At 28.0% G+C, this 15,978-nt stretch overlaps 1 protein-coding gene across 1 annotated transcript; it reads left to right on the forward strand.

The window, feature by feature from the left end:
- The first annotated feature begins 269 nt into the window (after positions 1–269).
- On the forward strand, positions 270–14,539 carry Pi3K68D (phosphatidylinositol-4-phosphate 3-kinase catalytic subunit Pi3K68D). Its single transcript, XM_089175920.1, is given in 28 exon segments — positions 270–3,174; positions 3,496–3,740; positions 3,813–4,025; positions 4,107–4,344; positions 4,800–4,844; positions 5,053–5,314; positions 5,400–5,599; positions 5,601–5,621; positions 5,703–5,811; positions 5,880–6,041; positions 6,127–6,356; positions 6,445–6,544; positions 6,638–7,057; positions 7,308–7,509; positions 7,594–7,770; positions 7,879–7,902; positions 7,904–8,137; positions 8,212–8,400; positions 8,463–8,688; positions 9,051–9,197; positions 9,285–9,533; positions 9,621–10,057; positions 10,142–10,298; positions 10,899–11,134; positions 11,230–11,430; positions 12,173–12,369; positions 12,593–12,840; positions 12,980–14,539. Coding segments are annotated over 27 exon segments (5,343 nt in total). The 5' UTR covers positions 270–3,174; the 3' UTR covers positions 13,154–14,539.
- Positions 14,540–15,978: the final 1,439 nt, after the last annotated feature.

The following is a 15,978-nucleotide window of genomic DNA, read 5'->3' on the forward strand; positions in this document are numbered from 1 at the left end:
TTAAACAAATAAATTATATTTTATTAAATTATAAATAATTAATAAATATTCTTTTATAATTTATTAAATTATAAAAGAAGCATACGTAAAAATTATTCATTTAAACAAAACATAGTTTGTTAATGCGATACAGCAAGTGTTATACTTTATATATATTCTTATAAGCAAGTGTTATGCTTATATACATGTATACTTCATCGTTCATAGATTATTTAAATATAACTTAAAATATTTAGAGATCATGATTCATATTATGAATCATTTTATAAATAAACAACGAAGTACAACACTTATTGAAAATAAACTAATAAAGACAGAAAATATAGTTTGCCAAACAGCTAGTAATTTTTTATCTATTGTTTAAATTTAAATTTAAATATTTAGAGAGAGAGAGAGGAATGCATGATTCATACTATGCATTGTTTCATCCGTAAACGATTAAGTATACTTACTGTATTGTAACAACTTTTGGTTATATTTTTTGTAATGTTTCAATAGTTACATTAATTTAAATGTTGTTCTTATTTTAGTAATAAAAATAATCAAGTTTTGAGACAAAACAATTTAGAAAATTATTCTTAATGCGACTAAAGACATTTGATTTCAAAAGAAGAAATAAACAAAGATAAACAGAGCATGAAAGATAAGATTCGAATATTTAAAGATCATAATTTATGCGACGAATCATTTTATTAACAAATGTCGAAGTACAATATTTACTACTTCGTATCAATTTCTTGATTACATTTCTCTTAAAATTAGACAAAACATTTCCCAACCTGATTAAACAAATTTTATTTCAAAAAAGAATATAATCAAAAAAAGAAGAAGAAAAAGATGACTTATATGTTTTAACGAGTGTTGTTTATATACGTCATTCATTGATTTTTAATTTGTAAGTTCAAATATGTAGAGCATCATGTTTCGTATGATCTAGCATGAAGATTTTCATTAAATTTTTCGTAATGTTTCCATAGTTTTAATGTTTCATTTATCATTTTCAGTTACGTGATTGTAAAAATCAAGTTTTAAGTTTAATTATTTCAAATCGGATTAAAGAAATTGTACTTAAAAAAAAATAGATATATAAATAGAGAAAGAGATAAAAATTATATTGCATTGTTTTATTACTAAAACAACGATATATAATATAAAACTAATATCGCATAAAATTCTCAATTACATTTTTTGGAACATTTTCACGATTATAGTGTTTCGCGTGTCGTTCTCAATTTTTCGTGACAACAAGATCGTGTTTCAAAACGTACCACACCTCTAATGCCATTAAAGAAATTAAACTTTCAGAAAAACAGCCGATAAGCGGTACAAAAAGAAAGGTAAGTAATAAAAAGAAAAAGGAAAAATAAAATAATGAATATGATAGCTAGAGAAACTTTTATCTACAGTTTGCAAAATGTTTCCACAGTTACAGTGTTTTGCATGTATTTTCTCAATTTTCTTGACAACTAAATACAATTTAAAGATTTAATATTTCCAATAGTTAAAAAGAAAACTAATAATAAGTAAAAGAAAAAATAAAAGAAAATTTATAGTTAATATAATACATCGTTTTATTAATAAACGACAATGTATAATATAAAATTAATATCGCATAAACATTTTAGTTACATTTTTCAAAACATTTCCATAGTTACAGTTTTTCGCATTTATTCCCTAGTTTTCTCAAGAACCAAAATTCAATTTCAAGACTTAATATTTCCAATATACTCAAAAAAAAAGAGAAAAATAAACCTAATAATAAATAAAAAAATAAATAAAGATTTATAGTTAATATAATACATCGTTTTATTAATAAACAATGATGTATAATATAAAATTAATATCACATGTAGTAACATTTTTTAGTTACATTTTTCAAAACGTTTCCATGGTTACAGTTTTTCGCATGTATTCCCTAGTTATATTATGACAATAAATTAGTGTTTCAAGACTTGACACAAGTAATGTGATTAAAAAAATGAAGCTTCCAAAAAAAGAAAGATAAATAAATAAATAGTTATGAATGATATGGCAGTGATAAAAGTAATGATATCAAGAAGCTGTGATCAGTGAACGCGTCCGGAAAGTATTAAGCGTTAACACGCGAGTGGTCATGAAGCCGCTTTGAGCCGCTTTCAATTACAAAGCCGCACACACATCCGATCGAGTTTTATTAAAAGCGTTGGCGGTGGCGTTCTCCTCCTCGTCGGGCCGCTACCAGTCGCCGCCAACGCACCATGTATTACAACAAGTACGGGAACGTGATAATATTGGTCATACGGCATTTACCCGCGTTTCTCCCGTCGTCATTGACTTCCTCCTTCTATTCCTCCACCACCATCACTACCACCACCACCACCACTGTTCCTTCACCATATCCACCTTCTTCTCCTTTTTCTTCTTCTTTATTTCCATTATCCTTACCTTCTACAACTAACTTCAAGTAGTAGATATAGAAATATAATCATTTCCATTCTCTCTCCAATGAAAAATATTTCAAAGAAAAGCTATAGGAGAATCGTAAAAGGCAACGTGCTGACACAACACGGCACACAACACATTGTCGACAACATTGTGAAAGAACCAAAGTGGGGTGAACTATAGGAGAGATAGAGAGAAAGAGAGAGAGAAAGAATGAGTGAGTGAGTGAGTAAGTGAGAGAGAGAGAGAGAGAGGGGACTACATGAGTATAACGGTGGGGCAAAGGAAGAAAGAAATATACGAGATGTCACGTCCCCGATCATAACGGTGTTTCCGCCTTCGAATCCGTATTTTCTTGCCCGTATTTAAACTAAATCGTACGGCCATTTACACTGTGTGTTACTTACATTTGTCAACGATACCCTGCAACTAAAATAATGCCACGGTGAGCATCTGCCAAATATTCTTACTTAGGTTCTAGTCATTTGTTGTACTTTTAAACTATATCTCGTTCTCTTTCTAATTCTTTATAATTTCCCTTATTTTCTTTTACATACCACTCCGTCACTTTTATTTTTACGGTATAGCACTAGTCTTTTGGACACACGATAAGGGACCTTTAAACCTACTAATACTGATAAACACTCTGAAAAGTGTATCCGTGTATACATCTATTTTAAACTTTATCGCACACTACGTTCTAAATACTCCCGATGTAAACTTTATTATTGTCATCGTCTCTCATTTTTAAAGGTTAAGTTTTTTTACTTGTGAATTGTAAATATAGTTTTAGTGAATAAATAAGGTTTGTTTATTTATTGTATTATTCAATATTATTTCATAGTATAGAATATTGAATCGTTTGTTTTTATATCGTGTTAGTCAGATTGTTTATAAATTTTATTTTACTTTTAATATTCTTTTCAGATATAGGTTATGTTCATGTTTGTAGAAATTCTTATATTATTGATTGTAATTTTATTTTTATTACATTAAAGATTTGTTTTTATTTATATATATTATATATTACTGTTATTTGTCATTGTTTTTAATTATTTCATATTTTATTTGTAGATGTCAAATTGCAATAGAAATACACATGCGCAGGGATCTTCGGTGATAGATTATGAACGTCAATTTCAAGAAGATTTGGAACGTGCTCAAGCATTGAGCTTAGAAAGTTTAGCTTTAGAAAAATTTAGGTTACAAAAGCAACGATTGGAGTATAGTAATGTACAACAATCTTATCGGTCACAAAATAATTCACATGACATAAGTAGCGGATCAACAACGACAGATGGTGCTTTGCAAGGTGGCATGTGAGTAAAAACTTTTTATTTCTAAATAGAATATGTAATACTTAAAATTTGATTAATTATGATTATTAATAGGTTACAATTTAGAAGTCGTCCACGTCCTGGATCTTTCAATAAAAATCAATCAAAAAATGTTACGTTGTTGGCTCCACCGCCACCAATCCCATGTAGGAGAAATTCGACAACTGCTACATCGAGTCAAGAAACGTCCACTGATTTAATTAATTTTACAAGCCCAATCAAGCATGATAATTTATCAGAATATTGTACACCACCTCCTCCACCTCCGTAAGATGCAGCATGTTTATTTGAAAATTTGCAAATGTTGGAGTCATCTAAGATTATTTAATATGTTTTTGATATAAATAGAAAAACGCTGGTAGAACCAAAATGGGAGACTCATCCTGCTTTATTGAAAAAGCAGGCAAGGATTTCAAGAAGTAATAGTTCAGCAGGATCTTATCAATCTCGAGATTTTAGATATCATTCGCTTTCACCTGGGCCTAGATCTTCTACTGCGCCTTGTACACCTGGAACTCCAGGAATCAGTCCTATCTTGTCAAGGGCCAGTAGTAGCAATAGCAATGTACCTGATATTACACCACAGGCAAGTAATATTTGTTGTTATATTTTTTTAAACATATTTATATATATACAGGGTATTTTTGGATGTACCAGTCAATCTGCAGAAGCATATTTTACAAGTGGAAATAAGAAATGCTATTTGAAGTTTGATTAGAAACGCATTATTACATAGTTATAAGCAAATGCAATTGAAATAAATAATAGCATTCCTGCTGAAAGTTTCTTTATTGAGTGGATATGATTATTGTGGATCCATACACCGCTTGTTCATAATATCTTCAATGAGAAAAATATTATCTTGTTTTACTATATTCACATACCGATAAATCTTTTTTTCTCATTTCAACTTATAGAATATGCACCTGCAATTTGGTTAATAAACTTCAAGGCACTTTGTATTAAATGAACTTGATATCTTTATGTATTTTGGTAGCTTCTTAAATTGTGTAAGTGTTTAATACATTATTCTTATTACAGTCTGCATGGAATTTCCTTGCTTTTAGAAATTATTTCTTTCAACAGGTATATTTATTTGCATGTTCCAAAATTGAAAATCGCTTATTATATATTATTAGTTATAATATTGAATGTTAATAATTACTTATATTAAAACCATAGGTGTCTAATTAGCAATATATTGAAATATTGGATAAAAGTAGATAGAAAATGGAGATAATTAGAATATTATTATCATGTATAGATAAATAATGAATTATATTATTTATTTCAGATTCCTCCCTTGCCTTTAAATTACAGATCTGGCATTGCAACACCAGCCACCTGTAATGTGTTAGTACCTAAATTTTGTGCAGATGAACAGTTAAATGTATTGAAAGTGATAGAAAAGAAACCAAATAGTAATCTTATAGATTTGAATACATGCGAAGAAGTAGATGATAAAACAAATGTTAGAGTCAGTGTTTTAGAAGCATTTGACCCTTTACTTGTTAAGACTGATGATAGCAGTGAATGTTCGAATGACATTAAGAATGGTATGTAATTCATTTTATGTCTATTTAAATTGATTTCTTTATATTAATATGTTATATGAATTTATTCTTTTTGTTTTCTGTTTAGATATGCAACCACAAATTAGTGGAACTGTATATGATCCTTTTGATCCTTTCGATTACATGTATAGCACAAATGAGAGCGTAAATTCAGATCCAGTGTATGTAGCGGTAGAAAAGTCAGGTAAATCTCCAGCTATTTCTCCAGCTGCACCTCCACCACTGCCACCTAGAAATTCATCTGCATGGAATACTATTGAAAGAAGAAAAAACTTCCTTGGATCGTCGTGTAAGTTTACATACATATAAATACACATGTAATATAATTGTTATATTTGTAATTTTTATATTGTTGCATTATCATTTACAGCAGAAAAAGAAGGCACGTTTATATGAAAATGTAACTGTGATAAAAACTAGACCATCTAGTAACGATGGCGATCTGAGCGCTTTTCATCAAATGGTTAAATCGGTGCGAGGTTAGTAAAGAAAAATTTTAATCTTGTACTTTATATTTATTATAAATTAATTATTTTAATTTCTATAGCTGAATTTCCATTTAACAATCCTAGTACAAATATCGGTCATGTAATAAGTCCAACGATGGAAAACTTATATCCCGAAGGCACAAGTATTAAGTTAGTTGTGCATCCACAATTGATAGATAACGAGAAAGATTCTATTCCGTCCATTTCATTTACTTGTAATGGTATGTTTATTTTCGTGTTATTTATGAAACGTCAAAATTCTTTTAAAGTTTTAATAAAATTTTAATTGTCATATATGTTTTGCAGTAAACTGTAGTGTCGAACATGTTATTTTAAATGTTGCTTGTTCATTGGATAATGAAGATACAGTAAACGTAGAAAAATATTGTTTAAGAGTTTGGGGCTTAGCAGAATATTTAGCTCCCAATACAACATTAGCACAATATGAATATATTCATCAGTGTATTAAGTTGGAAAAAGATATTGAATTAGCTATCATGACAAGAGCACAAATAAAAAAATCTATAGCTCGCACGGTAAATATTTTGACTTTAATATTATTTCTATACTATTCAACACACACACACATGCCTTATATTAAATATAATTTTAATAAATTTTCAGCTTCAAGATGATAATCAGGATCAATGTCTTAAATTAGAAGATATACTTCCTAACGAACCATTGCAACCAATTTCTTATGATTCATTGCTTATTCTGTTAGGTAAACTCATTTAAAATATTTAAAATTTATTTAAATTAATTGAATTTACATTTGAATATAATAGTTATAACATATGTTATGTTTAAATTACAGAAACAGTAGAAAAGGAAATGGAACGAGTAGAAAATACTGCAATGGATTTAGTGAAAACAAATCACGGTTCTGCACTTTTACCTCAGCTTAAACCACAAGGTGTCGTTCAAGCTGTAAAAGCAGTCTGTGCATTAATGGGAAATATTGAAACTTTTGAAATCACAGAAGCAGTAGATAATTTTGTAAACGCTTGCTGCCAATTTTTGCCTCAAGTTCATACTACGAACATAGAGTGCAAGAAACCTGAAATAGTGCATGAAGATGGAGATTATTCGGTTGTAACGTTAAGAACAAAGTTTCCTGATGTTATCACTTCCCATTGTCATAAAATTCGTGATGCGATTCAAGATCTCGTAGAAACTTATTGTCACGCTTTTAGAGTCGATTTTCAGTTGAACAGTAGAGGAGAAAACTCTGCAAGTAAATACAACTTTTTGTAATTATTTAACTAATTTATACAGATTATGTATGTTAGATTGAGCACCTCTATGTTAAATAGAGTAGGCATTCGTGAGAAAGTTGACCGAAGACTCTAGATTGCTCAATGGATATTCATTCAAAAAGCGAATAATCCATGTTCGGATTCTGGTCCAATCAGAGTCTAATGGTTCAATTTTGTTCACGAATTCTATATACGTGTGACTATATTTATTTATTTATAATTTAATAGGTAGGATAGTATCCTCAGAAGTTATAGACACTGTGCTTGTACGAGTTGGGTCATTACACAGATTACCAGGACATTGGAAGCATAACGATTACATTATTGCAGCTCAAATATTTCACGGTACAAGACCCGTTGGTAATCCCGTTTTATCAGAACCCACAACAATAAGCTTGAGTTTTTATTCCAGAATTTTATTTAATTCTTGGTAAGTAATGCAATTATGTATTCTAATATATACGAAAATGATTTATACAATTATTATATATTATATTATTCAATATTAACATAGGTTAGAATTCCGTGGAATTAGTGTATGCCAAGTTCCAAGAGAAGCCAGACTAGTATTAGTTCTTTATGGGCGTACGTTACAACCTACTGAACACGAATCATCCAATTCAGTATCAGAAGGTGCTATGAGAAAAGAAGAACTTGGTTGGGCTGCTATACAATTCTTTAATTATGACGGGTAAATAAATTTATCAAATCTTAAACGAGATAAAACATATTGCAAGATTTACTTCTATATATTACTGCTCTATTCTATAATTATATAAATTTAATTATATTGTTTTAGTATTATAAGCCAAGGAAGTTTTTTTATCTCTTTGGCCTGCTATTGCTGATAAAAGATTAGGTCCTGCACCAGCACCCGGAACTCATCCTCATGGTGATACGCATCCTATCATAGGAATAGAATTACCAGATTATGGCGGAAAAGTATTTTTCCCAACAGAATTAAGAGATCATGATGTTAAATCATTAGATTTTAATTCGTTGGATCAAAATACTCAAGAATTGTTATTGGATATTACACAGCAAGATACATTTTCAAGGTACTAATTTGAATATATAAATTATATGATATAATGATATTCGAGTTGATTATTATTCTATTTTTATAATTTAGGCCTCCTATAGATGAAAGAGAAATATTATGGGAAAAAAGACATTATTTACATGATAAACCAGAAGCTTTACCTAAAGTATTATTAGCTGCGCATAGTTGGGATTGGGCATGTTTGCCAGATTTGCATGCATCACTTAGAGTTTGGAGTTCTTTGCCACCGGTACAAGCCTTACAATTACTTCTGCCATGGTAAGTTGAATTGTTGTATTAAAAAATATTTTTCATTAATTGTAATTTAATATTAATTTCAGTTTTCCAGATATGAAAGTTCGAGAAATGGCTGTTGGATGGATCAAAGAATTAAGTAACGATGAACTAGTTGATTACTTACCGCAATTGCTTCAAGCATTAAAACATGAAACGTATGAAGCTTCTCCTTTAGCTAAATTTTTATTGGAACGAGCTTTGATATCACCGAGAGTAGCTCATCATATTTATTGGTTATTAACGCAAGCATTACCAGGACAAAGTCCTCAGGTACAGTTTGGAAAGTCATCATCATATATCATTTATTTTTAACTTTTTCGCTGTAGTGGAGCTGGCCACTAAAACGTCACTATTGAAGTGTACAATTTATGCAGTATCAATTTTCGGTACGTTTCAAGTCTTAAGATCCCATAACTTGTGTGTGTCGGGTATATAAGATAAAAAAAATTATTAGACGCATATATGTGTTTATAACAATCAAAGGGTTAATGTCACTTGTGAAGTTAATATGTTTCTACCTTTATAGTCATATGTAATAGCGAAAAAGTTAAACCTTGTCCCATCAATCTCATGCTCCTTACAAAAATAAAAATGTACTAACATATTAATTAATACAATATATTCTTTTTTAGAATTCTGCAGAAATTGTACCGGAAGATGAAAAAGGTATCAGTTCTGCAAGATATCATAGGAGATTGCAATTAATGTTACGAGCTTTGCTAGCAGTTATAGGGGATGCCTTAAGAAATAGTTTTCTTACTCAACAATTATTAGTTAAGGTTTGTATTTTTGTTAAATATTTTAATTTATAATAACAATTGTTATTCATTATAAATACATTTGAACGTATTATTTTTTTTTTTCAGAATTTGAATGAGGTTGCAGAAAATATTAAATCTACTAAAGAGTCGTTACGAATGGATACACTCAGAGTTGGTTTACAGAATATACATTGTCAATTAATGGAAGATAATGGTACATGCTTACCATTATCTCCTAGTAAACAAGTTTATGGTATAAATGTACAAATTTGCTCATATTTCCCATCTTTTACACTTCCATTGAAAATTAACTTCATTAGCTGTGATAATGTACTAAGTCCTGCAATCTTTAAGGTATTTTATTTATAACAATAGTACTTTTCTTTTGATATTATTGAATTGTCAAAAATATAATTTATTTTTTTTTTGTTATTCTCACAGGTTGGTGATGATTTACAGCAAGATATGTTGACCTTACAAATGATGCGCATTATGGATAAATTGTGGTTAAAGGAAGGCCTTGATTTAAAAATGGTTACTTTTGCTTGCGTACCCACTGGCCACAAACGTGGAATGATTGAAATGGTCACAAATGCAGAAACGCTTAGAAAAATTCAAGTTGAATTTGGTTTAACTGGATCTTTTAAAGATCGACCTATCGCGGAATGGCTAGCAAAGCATAATCCTTCTGAATTAGAATACGAAAGAGCGGTAGAAAATTTTACCGCCTCGTGTGCTGGTTATAGCGTTGCTACTTACATTTTAGGAATTTGTGATAGGCATAATGATAATATTATGTTAAAAACGTCTGGTCATCTATTTCATATAGATTTTGGAAAATTTCTTGGAGATGCTCAAATGTTTGGAAATTTTAAAAGGTATAGATTAATAATAGTAATAACAATAATAATAATAATAATAACTATTAATATATACGTATATATATTTTGTTATTTTATTAGAGATCGAACACCATTTGTTCTAACTTCTGATATGGCTTATGTTATAAATGGTGGAGATAAGCCATCTGCTAAATTTCATCATTTTGTTGATCTATGTTGTCAAGCATTTAATATTGTACGCAAACATGGCAATCTTATCCTTCATCTTTTTGGATTGGTAAGTAGAATTAAATTTTATATTGTTACTAGTTTATATATAAATTATTAATTTTTTTGATTTTTTAAGTACACGTACATGAATTACTGTTTAATTTTGATTTGGAATTCGTTAAAAATAAATGATATGTTCCATTTGTGATAATAATATATTCTTTCACGCATTTTTTATGAGTTATATACGTTGTTATGAAAACAACTAAACCGCAACGGAAAGACTTATCCACATGTTTTATCAGAAAGCAGCCCACTATCATACTAAATTATACGCATTGTGCTTAATTAACGTTTATCGTTCGAACCGTTACAATGTTGCCGTCAGAATAGTTTGAATAATTCAATTATAAGTAGCATTGAATTTATTTCGTGGTCGTTGAATGGTGTTTATTTCTATCGTAAATGTGTAATGAGTTTGAATTTCATTGTGGATAATTTTAAGTAAAATTTAAATCAGTAATTCACGATGGAAAATCTATTATCACAAAATGAGCTTATAATGCAACTTTATAAACAAAATATTATACATCAAAAATTAAGCGATATCGAGCTCAAAGAATTATTGAATAAATCAAAAATGAATGAATATACAACTCCTCTACAGATGACTTCATCTGGTATCTCTGGTGTTACAATGGAAGCTGTTAATTATGTGCAAAAAGCATTACTTCCAGGACAAACTAATCCTGAAGCAGCGGCAACATTTGCACGGATGATAGAAAGCTCACTTAAGAATTGGTTTACGCAGTTTAATTTCTTTTTACATAATTTAGCACAATTAAGATTTTCTGGCGATCATAATGATGGAGCTTTATTATCTTTTATTCCGCGTACATATACGTAAGTTTGAATTAATTTTGTTGTACAAAATATCTAACAATAAATGTAATATAAATTTAAAATAAAAATATTAATATCCGTTATTTTTTTTATAGAATGCAGCAGGAAGGCCAATTGAAAAGCGTACAAGTACATGGATATCAGAAACGATATGATCCAGAAAAATATTATATGTATATTTTACGTATACAAAGAAAGGGACAAGCAGATCCTACATATCTTTTTCGATCTTATAAAGAGTTTTGTGAATTTTATCAAAAATTATGTATACACTTTCCACTAGCTAAAGTAACCAGGTAATAATGTATTAATATTATACTCTTAATATAATTTTCATTCTTTAATTTCTATTCTAGTTTATATGAGAAATATTGTAGATGATACTCTCGATATGATATTTTGATTACATTCCCATAGATGTTTTGTTAGAACTTGAGTCAATTTAAGTTTTATTTGTTTCATTCTTTGTCGTAGATTGGTTTGAATTATTTGATTCATGCTTTTCGATTGAATTTGATTGAGATATTGGACGATAAATTTCACTATGAGACGTATTGTAGAGTATTTTTTCTATCTTCAAATGAGCACGAAACTTTTTCAAACCCATTTAGTAATTTTTTTCTTCTTAACCTATGACATTGAAAAGTCATTTGAATTTTCTAATTTAATTAATGCTTAACTTATCTCAAATCTATTTATTGTTAATAATATTTTCTCTTAATTTTTAATTCTATTATACTTAATAAATTAAAGTAAATATGACTTACTTTCGATTAGGATCAATTAATAGAATTGGTAATTCAATTCAAGAAACACTTCTTTCTTTTGAAGACAGAAATGACTGTATTATTCAGAAATTCTTATCTTGTATTCTTTTATATCTAATCAATCGAAAATCTGTCTGACGTGTCTGGTCTTAATTACAGTTTTACATCTATGTATGTACAAAGATAATTTTTTGTCTACATTGTTACTAATATATTCCATAAAATATATTAAACATATTTAATTATTATTTTTATTAATTTTTGTTTCTAGTTTACCAAGCGGTAGAAGTGTTGGTCGATCAAACATAAAACAAGTTGCGGATAAAAGACGAGCAGATATAGAAAGGTTTCTTTTAAGTTTATTTCAGATGGCTCCAGAAATATCACAAAGTGATTTGGTTTATACATTTTTCCATCCTTTGTTACGAGATCAACAAAATGCAGATATTCATTTACGTAAAGTAAAAGGTATATCTATGATTATGAATAATTTAGAGACTGATTTTAAATAGTCATCAACAATTAATTCTTTGCTTATTTAATTAACCGATGACAATTCAAAATCAGTCCTCACACAATTTTTCTTTATATAGTACCTCATGTATTATAATATCTAAAGATTTATGTACGCATGTGTTATTTAAAATTTGTGATAAGTTTAATAATACAAAATTAATATATTTTGTTTTAGTCGGCAATTGGTGGGCTGAGAAAAAAATTAGAGAGAACATACAATGTGGACAAATCAAATTATCCCTTCATTATACCCGTGGCACTTTATCGATAATGGTTTATCATGCAAGAGGTTTGCCTAAAGTTGCTAATAATCAAGAACCAAATACATATGTCAAAGTTTACCTCAAGCCTGATCCTACAAAAGCCACTAAACGTAAAACCAAGGTTGTTAAAAAGAATTGTCATCCTTCATTCATGGAAATGGTAAATTTTACATGTAATAATATTATTTAAATAGTATATATATATATATATTCAGTAATTTTCAATTATTGAGTTAATTTAACAATAATTGTTTGTTAAATTTGATAAATATTTTTTTAATTATTTATTTTGTTATTAGCTCGAGTATCGAATGCCACTTGATGTTATCAAAGAAAGAGCATTGGAAGCAACGATTTGGAATCATGATACTCTACAAGAAAATGAATTTCTCGGTGGTATTAAATTACCACTAGATCGGTTGAATTTAACGAGTGAGATAATTGAATGGTTTCCATTGGGTAGTGTTCGGTAAAAAGGAAATAGGAAGACTGTGTTAATAATATATCTTAATGCTCATAACTAATAGGATTATTCAAAATACTATTATCTTATATCGCACAAAGACAAGGCGTTGCTTTTTCAAAATATTCTGCTATCGTGACTAAGGGGTTAAGGATGATTAATGTTCTAATCAAAATATTTATACCAACGAAGTATAATATAATAGGCACTCATCAATCGTTTCTCTCGTCATTATCGCGAAATTCTAATTAATATTAATATTAAGGTATAAACAAACAGAAGAAAAACAAACACTGCGGACACATTATTTCATCAAATGATTCTATTTGAACAGAAAATGATTTGAAATTTTCTAATCATTGAATGGAACGTTTTAAAGATAGTATTTATAAATGAATCTAATTATTGAATTCTGTAAAGATTAGATAATATTAGAAAGAAGAAAAGGCCGTGTAGATTTTTTAACTATTATCAGAAAAAAAAGAAATATTAAGGAAATATAACTCTGCATTTATACGATGCTCTTTTAGACGAATTCTATACAAATATTTATTTATAATATTTTTTAATAATCAATAATTATCTTTATAATTGTACATATATATACAATCGAATTGTGTAATTTTATACAAAACGTATCATTGAAGGTAATATTTTTACATGGCTGTCTTCTAAATAGAGTATCCAACGCATTCATATTTTTCATTACTGCAAACTTACACAACCGTATACACAAGCAGTAACTTTTATTTTAACATTGAAAATTAATGAGAATTAATCGATGTATGTTATTAATATAAATTAACAGTATGAGTTATAAATTATATTAATTTGTTCAGTATCGTGATAATATTTTCTTCTTTAATATGGAAGGAAGAACAAAAATGATGTAAATATGATATCAAATTTGTGTAATAAATTATGATTTATTATTATAAAAGACAATTAATTGTAAAATTGTCTAATAATGTATACGTGACGCTTTTGAATGAGCAAAGATAAGTCAGTAGGCTAACAAAGTAGTTAAATATGGCAAGTATATGATCGTCAAATTTAAAGAGAAGTTTGTTCCTACAAAAATGTGAATTCATTTATTTTCAATATATATAATTAAAACAATTTATACTATTTCGTATACGTTTTCACATTGGAAATAATTGTTTCCAAAATACATATTCTAGTAAATTATATTTAATACGGCTTAATAACATGTCTAGTTTATTGTAAAGTAAATTATTTAGATATTTTAATGATATAAATGATGTTTTATTGGTATACAATTTCATCAACTTTTATGGTAGGTTCGCATACTGCTATATTAAACTTTGTTGTATTTTTAAATGTATTTTCTCTCATTGTTTAAATTAATATTACTATAATATAAATGTGAAATATATATATAAAGTGTACTGTTCACTTCTATCGCTAACCTTTATTTCCTGATCCATAAGCCGGACATTCTATAAAATGTTCTATAAGAAAGTTTTTTACCATGACATGATTAGCTACTATACTGTACGTCAAAAACGGCTGAAAAAATATTTATGATTAGAGTTACTAAAAAATAAATCAAATATTATCAAAGAATAATACAGTTAATAGTACGTTTAAAATATCTCAAAAATTAGAAGAGGAAACAAAATACTTTATAATTATGAATTTGTATTTATATTCATTTTTAATGAAATAAATGAAAGACTGATATGAAGTAATAAGTAATTAATTAGAAAGATGAAAGAAACTATTACAAGTATAACGTTTATTGTAATACGGTCTTTGGCTGAATTTGACTTGCCATGAAATTTATAGCATATGAAATATAATAAACATTATATGGAAAGTAAGATATCATTAACGTATTGATTTTAGCATTTTTTTTCATTTTTATATAATTATTTTAACGTTGCTACTCAGTGATGACTTCGAGGATAAATTTTCATTTAATAAAATAGAAGATAAAAATTATTTATTGTTCAAAGTATGGTTATAGGTATGTAATGTTTAAACCAATGTATATGAGTTGAAACAATCTGAAATATAATTAGAATGTATTAGAATATTAAAATAATTGTTAATTAAGCGAAAGAAATGTATATTGTTATTTAAAAACACAGAGTAAATGATCAGAGTACCATCTTACTCGAAATTCATCTTCAAACTGACACGTTGTCCTCTATCAAAATTCTTTTATTAAATGTTGTTTATATGGCTTTCCGAACGTTGTGTTCAATTAATAGAATTTAAGATTAAAATGTATTGATTTTAGCATTTTTATTATTTTAACATAATTATTTTAACACTTTTTAAATGTTTTGACCATATAACAATTTCTACGGTGGACTCTTTCGTAGAACTTGGTGTGCGGAATTTTGTATTAAAATACAAAAAAACTATTTTAACTCAAATCTAATAATTTTTACTATCTAAATTATATTGATTTATTACTAAATCATTTTAATTACTTTCAACAAGTATTCAGAAATAAATATGTCTATTCGCACAATAATGGTTAATAGTGAAACAATAATTACTCAATATATGATGTTATTAAAAGAGAAGTTATACGATCACATATAAAGATTGCTGCCAAAAGTCTACCGTGTAATTCACACCTTCGGCTACCGTTTATGCGTTTAGTACTCAAATATTATTTAACAACACTATTATCGATTTATGTCGGTAATTGAAGTTTGATTCATAATACATTGATTCCATTCATACATACAAAGCTTTTTTTTATAGATCTAGACGAAAACAGCTTGTTTTAGTAATATTTCATAAAAGATAATGATTATATATATACTTCTCACTATAAGTAAATACTACAAACGTTAT

Source organism: Polistes dominula, unplaced genomic scaffold (assembly GCF_049000335.1).
Source record: "Polistes dominula isolate Pdom_NZ unplaced genomic scaffold, Pdom_raw_medaka contig_21, whole genome shotgun sequence".
Lineage (NCBI taxonomy): Eukaryota > Metazoa > Arthropoda > Insecta > Hymenoptera > Vespidae > Polistes > Polistes dominula.